The sequence below is a fragment of the Gorilla gorilla genome, chromosome X, assembly GCF_029281585.2.
Source record: "Gorilla gorilla gorilla isolate KB3781 chromosome X, NHGRI_mGorGor1-v2.1_pri, whole genome shotgun sequence".
NCBI classification, from domain to species: Eukaryota; Metazoa; Chordata; class Mammalia; order Primates; family Hominidae; genus Gorilla; species Gorilla gorilla.
The window spans coordinates 27,211,413-27,226,177 of NC_073247.2; the positions used below are offsets into that span (position 1 = coordinate 27,211,413).

The following is a 14,765-nucleotide window of genomic DNA, read 5'->3' on the forward strand; positions in this document are numbered from 1 at the left end:
ATGGTGGTGCGCACCTGTAATCCTAGCTACTCAGGAGGCTGAGGCAGGAGAATTGCTTCAACCCAGGAGGCAGAGGTTGCAGTGAGCCGAGATCACACCACTGCGCTTTAGCCTGGGCAACAGAGCAAGCAGCTATCTCAAAAAAAAAAAAAAGAAAAAAAAAAAAAGACATAATTGACAAAATCTGTTACCTCTGTGGCACACAATAATTTAACATAATTATAATTATTACTGATAACATACACTGATATATCAGAATTATAGGAGTTTCACATGATTTTGGAACACATACCAATAACATATTTACACATATATGGCCCAAAGAAAGTCAAACCCCATTTTATATTTGGCAATGCTTCCTGTGTGGTTTTTGGTACTAAATAAGCCAAATTTCACCTTTACGTTAGTGTACTATTAATGTTAAACCCAATTCTTATTAAAACCTCATAGACATATTGACACAATTTTAATGTTTGACCATAAGGTGAGAATTTTTATAGATCTTTTATAACCCTTTACAATTTTCGTTAAAGAGCAGGTTAGTGCTTTCAAAGAAACCTGTTATGCTTTTATTTTATTGATTTTATCGATTTTTTTTTTTTTTTTTTTAGAGACAGAGTCTCACTTTGTCACCCAGGCTGGAGTGCAGTGATGTGATCTCAGCTCACTGCAACCTCTGCCTCCTAGGTTCAAGCAATTCTCCTGTCTCAGCCTTCCAAGTAGCTGGGACTACAGACATGTGCCACCATGCCCAGCTAATTTTTGTGTTTGTAGTAGAGACAGGGTTTCACAATGTTGGCCAGGCTGGTCTTGAACTCCTGACCTTGTGATCTGCCCACCTCGGCCTCCCAAAGTGCAGGGATTACAGGCATGAGCCACCGCGCCCAGCCTATGTGCTTTTATTTTAATATTCAATTTACAGAAAAACTGGATGATACTCTTTTAACTTTAGCCAGTATGTTTACACACAGAATTTCCTTTACAATCAGTCTTCCACAACTTGCTTAAACCTTCATCTTTATTTTATCCAACTTAAAACAATCCTTTAACCTTTTAATCTAGGCAAAAATCCACATTTTCATGCCTCCTTATAATCTTTTTACCAAAAGCATATTTTACTTTCCTTGTAAATATGCTTTTTACCAAAAGCATATTTTACTTTCCATGTAAAACTTTCTTCAGGCCGGGCACGGTGGCTCACACCTGTAATCCCAGAACTTTGAGAGGCCAAGGTGGGTGGATCATGAGGTCAGGAGTTCGAGACCAGCCTGACCAACGTGGTAAAACCCCGTCTCTACTAAAAATACAAAAATTAACTGGGCGTGGTGGCAGGTGCCTATAATCCCAGCTACTCGGGAGGCTGAGGCAGGAGAATTGCTTGAAACCAGAAGGTGGAGGTTGCAGTGAGCCAAGATCGCACCATTGCACTCCAGCCTGGGCGAAAGAGTGAAACTCTGTCTCAGAAAAAGAAAAAACAAACAAACAAAAAGTCTGTTTCTTCAGTAGTGTTAAATACATGTTACACTGTTAACTCTTAGCAACCTTTACTTTTGGTGAAAACCTTGGTAAGTTTGGGATTTTATGTACTAGGTGTGGAGCCTAAGATGTAGACAGAAGTGCAGATAAGGTCTGACTTATTCCAGCATCTAACTCCATGTGTCCCAGGCCTTATCTAGCTGTAAAGCAGGCAAGTTGTACAGCTGAGAGTCATAGTGGCATTTTATAAAGCATTTAAGAGACCTAATCACCTTTAAATTGTACAATATTTGTTGCATAAATTCCCTTTCATAAATTCTTTCACAACTTACACAGACAAGCTATGACATACCTTGACTTTCTGACTTGTCCTAAGCATCCCTCTTTTTAAACATCCAGTTACTTTACTTTAGGACAAGAATTTGCCATATAAGATCCTTTCTTATATAAAATCTCTTTTCTCTAATACCTTTTGCATAGCTAGGGGGCATGGCTAATTTCACATGTCTCCAGGCCTTTTCTAGAATCTAATGCTCCAAAATAAATCAAACAATGTTTAAGTCAAAGAAACAGTTTATGATGCAAAGCATTTAGCAAACCTAATCTTTGACCTGCATAATTTAGACCAAATGTTTACATTTTGAAGATATTTTATTTTACCAGTAATCTTTAAAACTGTCTTTATTTTTATAACTTTCTTTATATCTCTCTTATTTCCTGGTTTCTTTTACCATGTTTTATATATAACCTTTAAATAAGCTTTGAGTTAGACAAAAATTAGTTACCTTTTAAAAAGGACACAATGTTTAGAAAGAATATTTTCCTACAATATATTTTTATTGGAAAATACCCAAATAATGAAATATCTGTATTTAATATAACTTTAGATTCAAAATTATGACATTTGTTTATGAGTATCCCATTACATTTATGTAATTATTTATTTTAATCATTTACCTAGATTATTTATGAAAACTGCAATAGTCATCACTGAAAGTTATGAGACCGCCATTGCAAAATTATAACTGAGACAGTGAAAGTGATCTGCTGTAACTGACTCCATCTTGCTTCTAACCTCCAAGCTATTCTTGTTCATTAACTTAGTTTATAGTTTAGCTTTGAAACAAAGATGATAACCGTCCTTTCCCAGAACAAACTTCCTTTATGTCTGTGGACTAGACTGCCTAAGGCCACAAGATCAGAAGTTAGGGTATTTTACTAAATAATTCAAGATGTAGCTATCTTCATTAAACCAATATCAGTGTTTTATTTATTAAAAATTACACAAGCAGCCGGGCACGGTGGCTCACACCTGTAATCCCAGCACTTTTGGGAGGCTGAGGCGGGTGGAACATCTGAGGTCAGGAGTTCTAGACTAGCCTGGCCAACATGGTGAAACCCTGTCTCCACTAAAAATATAAAAATTAGCTGGGCATGGTGGCAGACACCTGTAATCCCAGCCACTCCGGAGGCTGAGGCAGGAAAATCACTTGAACTCAGGAGGCGGAGGTTGCAGTGAGCCGAGATTGTGCCATTGCACTCCAGCCTGGGCAACAAGAGCAAAACTCTGTCTCAAAAAAAAAAAAAAAAAAAAAAAAAATTACACAGCGAAGTTCACTCTGTTTTGGGCTGAGTTATTGTTTTGTAGCCTCTATGCCAAATTTTGATACCTTATAGTATTTGGCAGAGATAAGTATGAAATTGCTTGATCAATAAATGTAAACAAAAATATATGCTGGCAACTCCGAAGACATTTCTAATATTACTTTACCAGTAATTTTTAAAGCTAGCTTATTTATTAAAGATTTTACTTAAGTCACATAAACTTGAAAAAGCATTTGACTAGTCTTTCTTTTTTTCTGTTAAAGTATTTAAGCACTTTTATTTTTCTGTGAGCCATCTAATTAGAACTCTTTCGTATATTTTCAGTAGTGAAATAGTTTGGTCATGCTTTAAGGTTCAGGAAAGGCCTAGGCAAAAAACTCTTGAGCTTTTGTTACATTCCAGCCTTTGCATAAGGTCACTGGCTTTTTTTTTTTTTTTGAGATGGAGTCTCTCTCTGTCGCCCAGGCGCCCAGCTAATGTTTTGTATTTTTAGTAGAGACGGGGTTTCACCATGTTAGCCAGGATGGTCTTGATCTCCTGACCTCGTGATCTGCCCGCCTCGGCCTCCCAAAGTGCTGGGATTACAGGCGTGAGCCACCGCGCCTGGCCCGGTCACTGGCTTTTAATATTTAACTTAACCACTCAGTCAGTACTGAAACAGTTGTGATGAAGGCCTATATTAGTGAGACCTGGCCTGCAACAGTTTTACAAACTAGTGTGGCTGTCTACCCATTTTATCATACCACTCTGTACAAGTAGAGTAGTCATAACTAAAGAGAAACGAGTGATTTCACTCAATCTCAGCATTTGTTCTGTCACTCCCCATTCATCCATTCAACAAGTACGTACTGGTCACTGGTCATCCGCTGGGGATATAGTGGGGTATCAGACAGCCCAGGTCCCTGCACTCATGGGGCTCAGCATGGGCTTTCAGTCTGGCTGAGAAGACATTCACCAAGTAATCGGTAGAGTGTTTTGAAGATTGTTGATCAGGCAACAGTCTTCAAAACACGGGATGTACGGAGGGAACACATCTCAGGACATCCATCGTAGTCAAGGGAATATTTCCTAAGGAGAAGTGATATTTAAGTGGAGACCCACAGCATATGGAGAGTTAGCCAGATAAAGAGAGAGCAGACAAAAATGTTTCAAACCAAGGAGTCCTCCTTGGAGGTAGTGAAGAATTTCCATGTGATCATATGACTGTAGACTGGGAAGAAGGAGAAAGATGAGAACTAGACCAGAGATAAGTAGCAGGTAGCTTCCTGTGGTATGTCCTAGGGGTGTTTTGTTGGGGTTGACAGATAAACACTACCAGACACAATGGGAGGAAGTAGATTGTTAAATGGGAAGCTGGTGAAAGGATCATTCAGATGGAGTGATAATATTACTGGCTCCCAGACACCTATACAGTCTGCTGGTTTCCTGGAAGTAATACCACCCACAGAATGAGGATGGAATCTGTTGTGCAGAGCTCTCTTTGCCATTCTTATGGGACCTTCTCCACCTGCCTGCCCCTTCAACAGGTGTAAGTAAGAGAGGCAAGACCGCCCTAATGTGCCAGCTATTTCTCATGAGAGGAGGATGTCAATTGCCTGGGAGCATCCCCCAGCAGGTCCAGCTTCAAGACCTGCCTCAAGTCTCTTTCAGCAGCCTGGATTCTGTAGGATGTGGACTTTGAAATGATATTTGTCTACAAATTAGCCCTTTTTTTTTTTTTTTTTTTTTTTGAGACGGAGTCTCGCACTGTTGCCCAGGCTAGAGTGTAGTGGCGCAATCTCGGCTCACTGCAGTCTCTGCCTCCCGGGTTCAAGCAATTCTGCTGCCTCGGCCTCCTGAGTAGCTGGGATTACAGGCGCACGCCACCATGCCCAGCTAATTTTTTTGTATTTTTAGTAGAGACGGGGTTTCACCATGTTGGTCAGACTGGTCTCGAACTCCTGATCTGCCCGCCTCGGCCTCCCAAAGTGCTGGGATTGCAACAAATGAGCCCTTATAGTGCAATAGAACCTTGACACATATGTCTTTTCACGTCTTCCAGAAAGCTAATTCTGTGGTTTTGTTTTGTAAAAACTGGAAGTTTTGTGGGTTCCACTTTTAATCTTGTTCTACTTATTTGCTCATTATTATTAAGAATGATTTCTAGTCCAGGCTTGGTGGCTCACGCCTGTAATCCCAGCACTTTGGGAGGCCGAAGTGGGTGGATCACCTGAGGTCAGGAGTTTGAGACCAGCCTGGCCAACATGGTGAAACCCAATCTCTACTAAAAATATAAAAATTAGCCGGGTGTGGTGGCGGGCGCCTGTAATCCCAGCTACTTGCAGGGCTGAGGCATGAGAATCACTTAAACCTGGGAGGTGGAGGTTGCAGTGAACTGAGATCTGAGATCACGCCACTGCACTCCAGCCTGGGTGACAGAGTGAGACTTCATCTCAAAAAAAAAAAAAAAAAAGATTTCTGTTGCTACTAGGGCTTGCCAAGATTTCTATTTCTTATTTAAAATTCCCCCAGATTTATCATGGGACATGTTAATTTGAGAAAGGAGGGGCATTTTTTCTTTGAACAGGAGGGAAGGAGGAGAAAATAAAGATGGCATACATGAGATCTAGAAAGGAAGGAAAGTATAAAGGAGCCTTGTTCTTCCTGGCAAAGTAGGAGGGTAGATTATTTACTGAGATAAATTAGAACCAGAGACTTGAGCAAGAAAATTTTGAAGCAGCTACTGGGAAGAGTATACTAAGGGTCTTTGAAAGAGATGAATGAGGCCAGGCCCGGTGGCTCACGCCTGTAATCCCAGCACTTTGGGAGGCTGAGGCAGGCAGATCATTTGAGGCCAGGAGTTCGAGACAAGCCTGACCAACATGGTGAAACCCTGTCTCTACTAAAAATACCAAAAAAATTAGCCAGGCATGGTGGCAGGCGTCTGTAGTCCCAGGTACTCGAGAGGCTGAGGCAGAAGAATCGCTTGATCGTAGGAGGCAGAGGTTGCAGTGAGCTGAGATCACGCCACTGCACTCCAGCCTGGGTGACAGGGCGAGACTGTCTCAAAAAAAAAAAAAAAAAAAAAAAAAAAAGAGATGAATGACAGGCCCAGTATGATTGGCCAGTCCACCAAGAAAGTGGTGCTTTTCAACACTGTCAGTGCTTCTCATTACTTGTTTCAGGTCCTTATGAACAAGGAACATGCCCTAATGCTTTAGATTCTCATAAGATCTCTTTAAGGGAAAAATCTCAAACATAATAACCACAGATTCTTTTTATTCTTTACAGACTATTTATTTAACTTTGCATCTGCTGCCACAAAAAAGATAACTGAATCAGTTGCTGAAACAGCACAAACAATAAAGAAATCCGTAGAAGAAGGAAAAATAGATGGCATCATTGACAAGGTATATTCAATTATCTTTTGGAAGTAGAAATGTATGAAATTCATTGTTTCCTCGATTGTTTCTTCTTCTTATGAACATTTTTTAACCTAAGTAGAATATCATATTCTGATAAAAATGTTAATTGTTGAGATTTTTGGTTTTTTCCTCTCTTTGTATAACAAGTAAGTATCATTAAATTACAGTACTTGATTTAAATGGCTGTTTTTATTTTAATATATTACAATCAATACATTGATACTTGGGGGTTATACTAAACTTTTCATGTTGTTTGTTTGTTTATTTGTTTGTTTTGAGATGGAGTCTCACTCTGTCACCCAGCTGGAGTGTGGTGGTGTGATCTCAGCTTACTGCAACCTCTGCCTCCTGGGTTTATGCAACTCTCCTGCCTCAACCTCCCAAGTAGCTGGGATTACAGGCATGCGCTACCACACCCAGCTAATTTTTGTATTTTTAGTATAGACGGGGCTTCACCATGTTGGCCAAGCTGGTCTCGAACTCCTGGCCTCAAGTGATCCACCCGCCTTGCCCTCCCAAAGTGCTGGGATTACAGGCATGAGCCACCAAGCCTGGCCAACTTTTCATGTTGTGAGTTTAACTTTATAACTGTTTGAGGATATATTTATGCCTTTGCATCATGCGACTAAGGTCCTAGCCCATTAGGAACAACCCTTTTAAGACTCTAAGGAGTGAGTTTGTTTTTTGCAGTGGGCCTATAGCATTTCATTTATGTTGATAGATATTTGAACTAAGGAAGTCATCAATTAAACCTTAGATACATTGCTATTTAATTTGACTATGTATTTTTTTTAACAGACAATTATAGGAGATTTTCAGAAGGAACAGAAAAAATTTGTTGAAGAGCAACATACAAAGAAGTCAGGTATGGTATAGGTTTGTCTTAATTAACCTGCCAAGTTTTATTGAGCACCTGTTATGTGCTAGAAACCACACTGAGGGTCTGAGAACACAAAAATGCATATGCAATGGCCCCATCCTTTGGGTAGCACAAAGACTAGTGAGGGAGACAAACCCATAAACTTCCATGATTTAAAGGAAGGGACTAGATTGTTTCTGGGTGAGGGCTGCCAGTGCCGGCCCCACCGGGGAGCTGGCTGTGAAAGGGGCAAGTAAGCTTTCAGTTCTGACTTTCTCTTTTTTTTCCCCCACCGAGATGGAGTCTTGCTCTGTCACCCAGGCTAGAGTGCAAAGGCGTGATCTCAGCTCACTGCAACCTCTGCCTCCCAGATTCGAGCAATTCTCCTGCCTCAGCCTCCCGAGTAGCTGGGATTACAGGCGCGAGCCACCACACCCAGCTATTTTTGTGTGTGTGTATTTTTAGTAGAAACGGGGTTTTACCATGTTGGCAGGCTGGTCTCGAACTCCTGACCTCGTGATCCGCCCGCCTTAGCCTCCCAAAGTGCTGGGATTATAGGCATGAGCCACTGCGCCTGGCCTCAGTTCTGACTTTCTACCACATGCCCAGCACAGTGCACAGTATGCACATGACCGGCATTTAGCAAGTGGTGGCTCCATTCCTGCTGTCTTCAGGAGAAAAAATGGAAGAGCTTCCGAGGGAGGCGAGTGACCGCACCTGCAGTGACAGAGGGCCGTAAAGAGTCACAGGTGTTTGGAGAACATACTCAATACATTACACATGCCTCTGAAGTTATAAGGCCTCAGCATGCCTACTCTTACCATTTTGTAGCACCCAAATACAAAACCAGCCTCGTGTCTTTAGATTTGGCAAAAGTAGTATAACTGTAATCCCAACACTTTGGCAGGCCAAGGCGGGAGGATCACTTGAGCCTGAACTTTGAGACCAGCCTGGGCAACATAGTGAGACCCTATCTCTACAAAAAAATAAAAATAAGAAATTAGCCAGATGGGTGTGGTGGTGCACACCTGTAGTCCCAGCTACTTGGGAGGTTGAGACAGGAGGATCACTTGAGCTTGGGAGTTTGAGGCTGCAGTGAGGTATAATCATGCCACTGTACTCCAGCCTGGACTACAGAGTGAGACCCTGTCTCAAAAAAAAAGTAGTAGAAAACAATTCAGTTCGAGTTGTGCCACAGTTAATCCCATGGTGAATTTCCATCAGGCATTCTTGCACCTAGGTAAACTCAAAAGCATGAGCAACTCTTTTAGACAAGTGAGGTATATAAGTTAGCATCACTTAGTGATTATTTGGAAGCAGCAAAAGTGATCCTGGCTTGGGGACTTGCTGTAGGAGCTGATGCCTCTGAGATACCAACTGTGAGGGCGTGGGTGTGGAAGGTTTGGAGGCAACTTCAGTTTTGAAGTGAGTTAGACATCCCGGAGATAGGAACATGTAGAAAGACAGGAAAGGGAACACAAGTGCTTTATCTGGGGAAAATTTCCTTCTTTTTTTGCATCAGCCACGTTTCAGGTCCTCAATAACTACATATGGCTAATGGCTTCCGCACTGGACAATGCAGATATAGAACATTTTTGTCATTGCAGAAAGTTCGTTTGCTCAGTGTGGCTCTGAGTTAAATAAGCAAGCTCCTGCAGCAGTTTATTCCTGTTTGAAGCATGAAGCAGAATTCAATCTAGTGATATAGATTATTATCAAGTCACATAAAAACCATGAGAGTAGATGAGCTCCTCTATGGAAAGTGTGTCAAGCATGAAGGGAGATGAGCAGAAGCTCCACAGTGTTTAGGGAGGGGAGGAGGGGAAGGAATTGACATCACTGAGTGCCTGCTGAGCAGCAGGCATTTTATATATAACATCTCATTTCAAGATGCAGTCAGGGCCAGGCATGGTAGCTTCATGCCTGTAATCCCAGCACTTTGGGAGGCTGAGGTAGGCAGATCACTTGAGGCCAGGAGTTCGAGACCAGCCTGGCCAACATGGCGAAACCCCATCTCTACTAAAAATGCAAAAATTAGCCAGGCTTGGTGGCACACACCTGTAATCCCAGCTGTCTGGGTGGCTGAGGCGCAAGAATTGCTTGAACCTGGGAGGTGGAGGTTGCAGTGAACCGAGATTGTGCCGCTACACTCCAGCCTGGGTGATAGAGCGAGACTCTGTCTCAATAAATAAATAATAAAGATGCAGTCAGCAAGGGTAAGTAATTTGCGGAAGGTCACTCAGCTGGTAAGTGATGAAACTGAAATTTGCCTTCAAAACCAAATACAAAAATTAGCTGGGCCTAGTGGCATGCGCCTGTAATCCCAGCTCCTCGGGAGGCTGAGGCAGGAGAATCACTTGAACCCGGGAGGCAGAGGTTACAGCGAGCCAAGATCATACCACTGCACTCCAGCCTGGGCAACAGAGCAAGACTCCACCTCAAAAAAAGAAAATAAAAACAGTGCCTGTTTACCCAAGAGAGTGGACAACTAGGAGAGAGAAGTAGCAGAAGCCCAGAGAGGAGAGAGTTTCCAGGAGAGCTGTCCGCCATGGGAGGCAGGGCCAAGAGGTCCACTTACAATGACCATGAGAAGGGCACCTTGGAAATGTGTTCCATGCATTTCTTCACTTCATAATCACAGTAACTCTATGAAGTACTTACTGTTACCTCCGTTTTCCAGATAAGGAAACTGGCCTAGAGAGAAGAGAACTAAGAAGTGTCCTTGGGGTTGGAGAACGAAGAGGTTTTGGTCACTCTAAAAAGAATAATTTCAGGAACTCGGGGTGGGGAGCATCTCCTCATACAAGTATCTTAGGAGGGCCTCATTATCTGAGCATAAATAGCACCAGGAGAGACTACCCAAGGTGAAGAGACTTGGAATGGAGACTAAAGTGTGTGAGAAAAATGTTTTGGGGGCTTTACCCTAATTTTTTCTTTAAAATGTGCAAATATGTTTAGATTATCTTATCATTAATAGAATTTGGATTATAATTGCCACCATTTGCTGACTTGGGATAAGCCAAAGAATGAAGCGTGTGCTCATCTGCCTATCCATCCCTGTGTCCATCCACACATGCATGTAACTTTTCTCTCAGTGGGCTCGTGATATGATATGTCTTCCCTCTGACTCAGAGCATAATAGTAAAGGGACTATTTCTGCCAAAATATTCCAGGACAGCAAAGCATTTGCTCTCCAAGGGCCTGCCTTAATTGCCCCTTTGGTTTTCAAATCACACTCTCTCTCTTTTTTTTTTTTTTTTTTGAAACAGAGTCTCTCTGTTGCCCAGGCTGGAGTGCAGTGGCACCTTCTCAGCTCACTGCAACCTCTGCCCCCCGGGTTCAAGCAATTCTCCTGTTTCAGCCTCCCGAGTAGCTGGGATCAAATCATTCTCTTTTAAAGCACTTGCTGGGTCACCAGCCTTGTGTTTCCTTCAGGCATAGGTGCCCTAACTGCCAGGTCCTCCTTATTGTTTGCTTTGTGGTGATGCAGGCAGCTATCCCATGTCACTTTACTTTGACTTTGTGAAGCACTGTGCGTTTTGCAAGATTTGCCTTTTCACTTTGTGTTGCAAGACCAGTAGGGCTAGAATCTAGTGTTAAGGCAGCAGGAGTGATTCAGTGGCTTATGAATTAGTCCACATTTTTGTGACTTCTGCTTCCCATCCTAATCTTGCCGCTGTGGGTTGCTGAATGAGGCTATTAAGGGCCCCCTGCCTGTGTGTCTTCTGTGCCGATCACGCAGATCTGCAGCCTTCACTCTGCTCTCTAGCTGCTCCGTGCTGCTTACGTGGGAGAGATCTTCAGATGAGCTTGCCATTGTTTTTGTTTCCACTCTAAACACCCCCACCCCCATCCACCACTGACCTCCTCTTCCTAGTCCAAGATTGGGCTCCTAGGTCACCAGAAAATCTTGTAGTTCTCACCTCTCCAGAGGGTTGTCATTTGTCACCTGGCACGGCACTTACAGTGCTGGATTCTAATCACCTCTATCTTGTGAGCCCCAGAAAAACATGGGCTAGATCTTGGCATTCCCAGCATTTAGCTTCTAACGGCTCATTGAGGATTTGATTCCAGCCCTATTGTTTACTGCCTCCAACTTGTGCATTTTTTTTTTTTTTTTTTAGCTCCTGAAAGCCCTCTTCTTATTCCTAATCACCTGTCTTACAACATCACCTTTTATCATGAATCAAGTACAGTAACTTTCTTTTTTTTTTACTCCAGAAATATACTTACCCATTTTTCTTTCATTTTTTTAAGTAACTTTCTAAAAATTTTTCTATTTGGAAAAAATTTTAATTTACAGAAGAGTCGCAAGAATAAAAATAGTACAGAGAACACCCATATACCAGTACCTAAATTGCTCTAGCTTTATTCTGTTTGCCTTATTCACGCCCTCTCTCCAGCTCTTGCTGTGTGTGTGCCCTTTTTTTCCTTGTGTGTACACAAATGTTCAGTACACATTTCCTAAGAATTAGGGATATTCTCTTTCATAATCATAGTATAGTTGACGGCATTAGGAAATTTCACCTTGATGCAATACTTTACTGTTCATCAGTTAATTTTGTTAGTTGACCCAGTAATGTCCTTTATAACATTTGTCCCCATCGTATAGGATCCAGTTGAGGATAAGGTATTGTATTCTTTGTCATGTCTCTCAGCCTTCTTTAATCAGGAACATTCCAACATCCTTTCTTTGTCTTTTATGATATTAATGTTTTCGAAGAATACTTCTCTTCCTTTTTTTTTAATAGATTCTTCCTCATTCAGGCTTTATCTGATATTTCCTCATAACTATACTCAGATTGTCCATTTTTAGCCAGCATACTACATAGGTGATGATGTCCTCAAGATACCACATCTGGAGGGCCATGATGTTCATCTCTCCCTCATTGTTGATTTTGATCACCTGATTAAGGAGTTGTCCAGTTTCTCCACTGTATCATTTAAGTAGAGTTTTTTGGTTTTTGTTTTTTTTCTGAGACAGGGTCTCAACTCTGTCACCCAGGCTGAAATGCAACGGCGGAATCACAGCTCACTACAGCCTTGACTCCTGGGTTCAGGTGATCCTCCCGCCTCAGCCTCCCAAGTAGCTGGGACTACAGGCACGCACCACAATGTCTGGCTAACTTTTGTATTTTTTTGTAGAGAGAGGGTTTCGTCATGTTGCCCAAGCTGGTCTGCAACTCCTGGGCTCAAGCAATCCACCCACCTCGGCCTCCCAAAGTGCTGGGATTACAGGTGTGAGCCACCATGCCTAGCCTCAAGTAGAGTTTTTTTTTTTTACCAAATGCATATGTGCATACAACTCATAATAATAAGTCTGGTTATTACGGTTAATGTTCATATTTGGAACTTATTGGTAAATTGCTACTTTTAGTGGTCATGCAGAAACTTTCATGCTTTGAAACCATAGACTGCAGTGTAACCATCATGACCTATTTTTTTCTCTTTTCTTCTTTGCCATTAAAAACTGTATAGAAGCAGCTGTGCCCCCATGGGTTGACACTAACGATGAAGAAACAATTCAACAACAAATTTTGGCCTTATCAGCTGTAAGTATCTTGTGGTACCCCAGATAGAACATACTTTCTTCCTGTCATGATAGATCTCTGTTGATATGACTTTAGTAGAATTTATTTTTCTATACAGTTTTTAAAATATTTTGAGATGTTAGGAATGTACACATTAACACATGATGTGTACATTAACAAAATGTACACATAAAATTTATTTTTTATTTTTTTATTTTTTTTTTTGAGATGGAGTCTTGCTCTGTCACCCAGGCTGGAGTGTAGTGGTGCAATTTTGGCTCACTGCAACCTCTGCCACCCGGGTTCAAATGATTCTCCTGCCTCAGCCTCCTGAATAGCTGGGACTACAGGCGTGTGCCACCATGCCCAGCTAATTTTTGTGTGTTTTTTTTTTTTTGAGACAAAGTCTCGCTCTGTCACCCAGCCTGGAGCGCAGTGGCACGATCTCGGCTCACTGCAACCTTCTCCTCCCAGGTTCAAGCGATTCTCTTGCCTCAGCCTCCCAAGTAGCTGGTATTACAGGTGCCCGCCACCACGCCCTGCTAATTTTTGTATTTTGAGTAGAGACGGGGTTTCACCATGTTGGCCAGACTGGTCTCGAACTCCTGATCTCGTGATCCACCCTCACCTCAGCCTCCCAAAGTGCTGGGATTATAGGCGTGAGCTACCACACTCAGCCTAATTTTTGTGTTTTCAGTAGAGACAGGGTTTCACCATGTTGGCCAGGCTGGTCTTGAGCTTCTGACCTCAAGCAGTCCATCTGCCTTGGCCTCCCAAAGTGCTGGGATTACAGGTGTGAGCCACCATGCGCTGCCAAAATTTTTAATTTAATTTTTTTTGTTTTGTTTTGTTTTGTTTTAAGAGACACAGTCTCAATTGGTCATCCAGGATAGAGTACAGTGGCATAATTATGGCTCACTGCAGCCTTGAACTGGGCTCGAGTGATCCTCCGGCCTTAGCCTTCCAAGTATCTGGGACGATAGGTGTAAGCCACCATGCCCAGCTAATTTTTAAAATTGTTCTTAGAGATGGGTTCTCACTATGTTTCCCAGGCTGGTCTCGAACTCCTGGCCTCAAGCGATCCTCTTGCCCAACTTCCCAAAGTGCTGGATTATAGCCATGAGCGACTACACCCTGCCCGCTTCTTTTTTTTTTTTTTTTTTTTTTGAGAGTCTCACTGCACTCCTGCTGGTCAACATAGCAAGACTGTCTCAAAATAAAGAAAGAATATAATATTTCTCCAGTCTATGATAAATTGTTATGTAGTAGGCCAGGTGCAGTGGCTCACACCTGTAATCCCAGCACTTTGGGAGGCCAAGGTGGGTGGATCACTTGAGGTCAGGAGTTCGAGACCAGCCTGGCCAACATGGTGAAACCCCATCTCTAGTAAAAATACAAAAATTAGCCAGGCGTGCTAGCACACACCTGTAATCCCAGCTACTCGGGAGGCTGAGGCAGGAGAATTGCTTGAACCCAGGGGGCAGAGGTTGCAGTGAGCTGAGATTGCACCACTGCACTATAGCCTGGGCGACAGAGCAAGACTCCATCTCAAAACAAAAATAAAATTTAAAAAAAAGAGTGGGCACATTGGCTCACCCCTGTAATCCCAGCACTTTGGGAAGCCGAGGCAGGTGGATCACGAGGTCAGGAGTTTGAAACCAGCCTGGCCAAGATGGTGAAACCCCATCTCTACTAAAAATACAAAAATTAGCCAGGCACAGTGGCGGGTGCCTATAATCCCAGCTACTCGGGAGACTGAGGCAGGAGAATTGCTTGAATCCAGGAGGTGGAGGTTGCAGTGAGCCGAGATTGCGCCACTGCACTCTAGCCTGGGCGACAACCCGTCTCAAAAAAAAAAAAAAAAATTGTTATATATTAATCGCATTTTGT

General features: G+C 42.5%; 1 protein-coding gene across 1 annotated transcript in view; it reads left to right on the forward strand.

Annotated features, from left to right (window-relative positions):
• SYAP1 (synapse associated protein 1) overlaps positions 1-14,765 on the forward strand; it is a 46,885-nt gene that overhangs the window by 11,377 nt on the left and 20,743 nt on the right. The window contains exons 2-4 of the mRNA XM_019019567.4: positions 6,352-6,470; positions 7,284-7,350; positions 12,823-12,896. Of these exons, the coding sequence (XP_018875112.1) occupies positions 6,352-6,470; positions 7,284-7,350; positions 12,823-12,896 (260 nt within the window). The remainder of the gene's footprint in view (positions 1-6,351; positions 6,471-7,283; positions 7,351-12,822; positions 12,897-14,765) is intronic.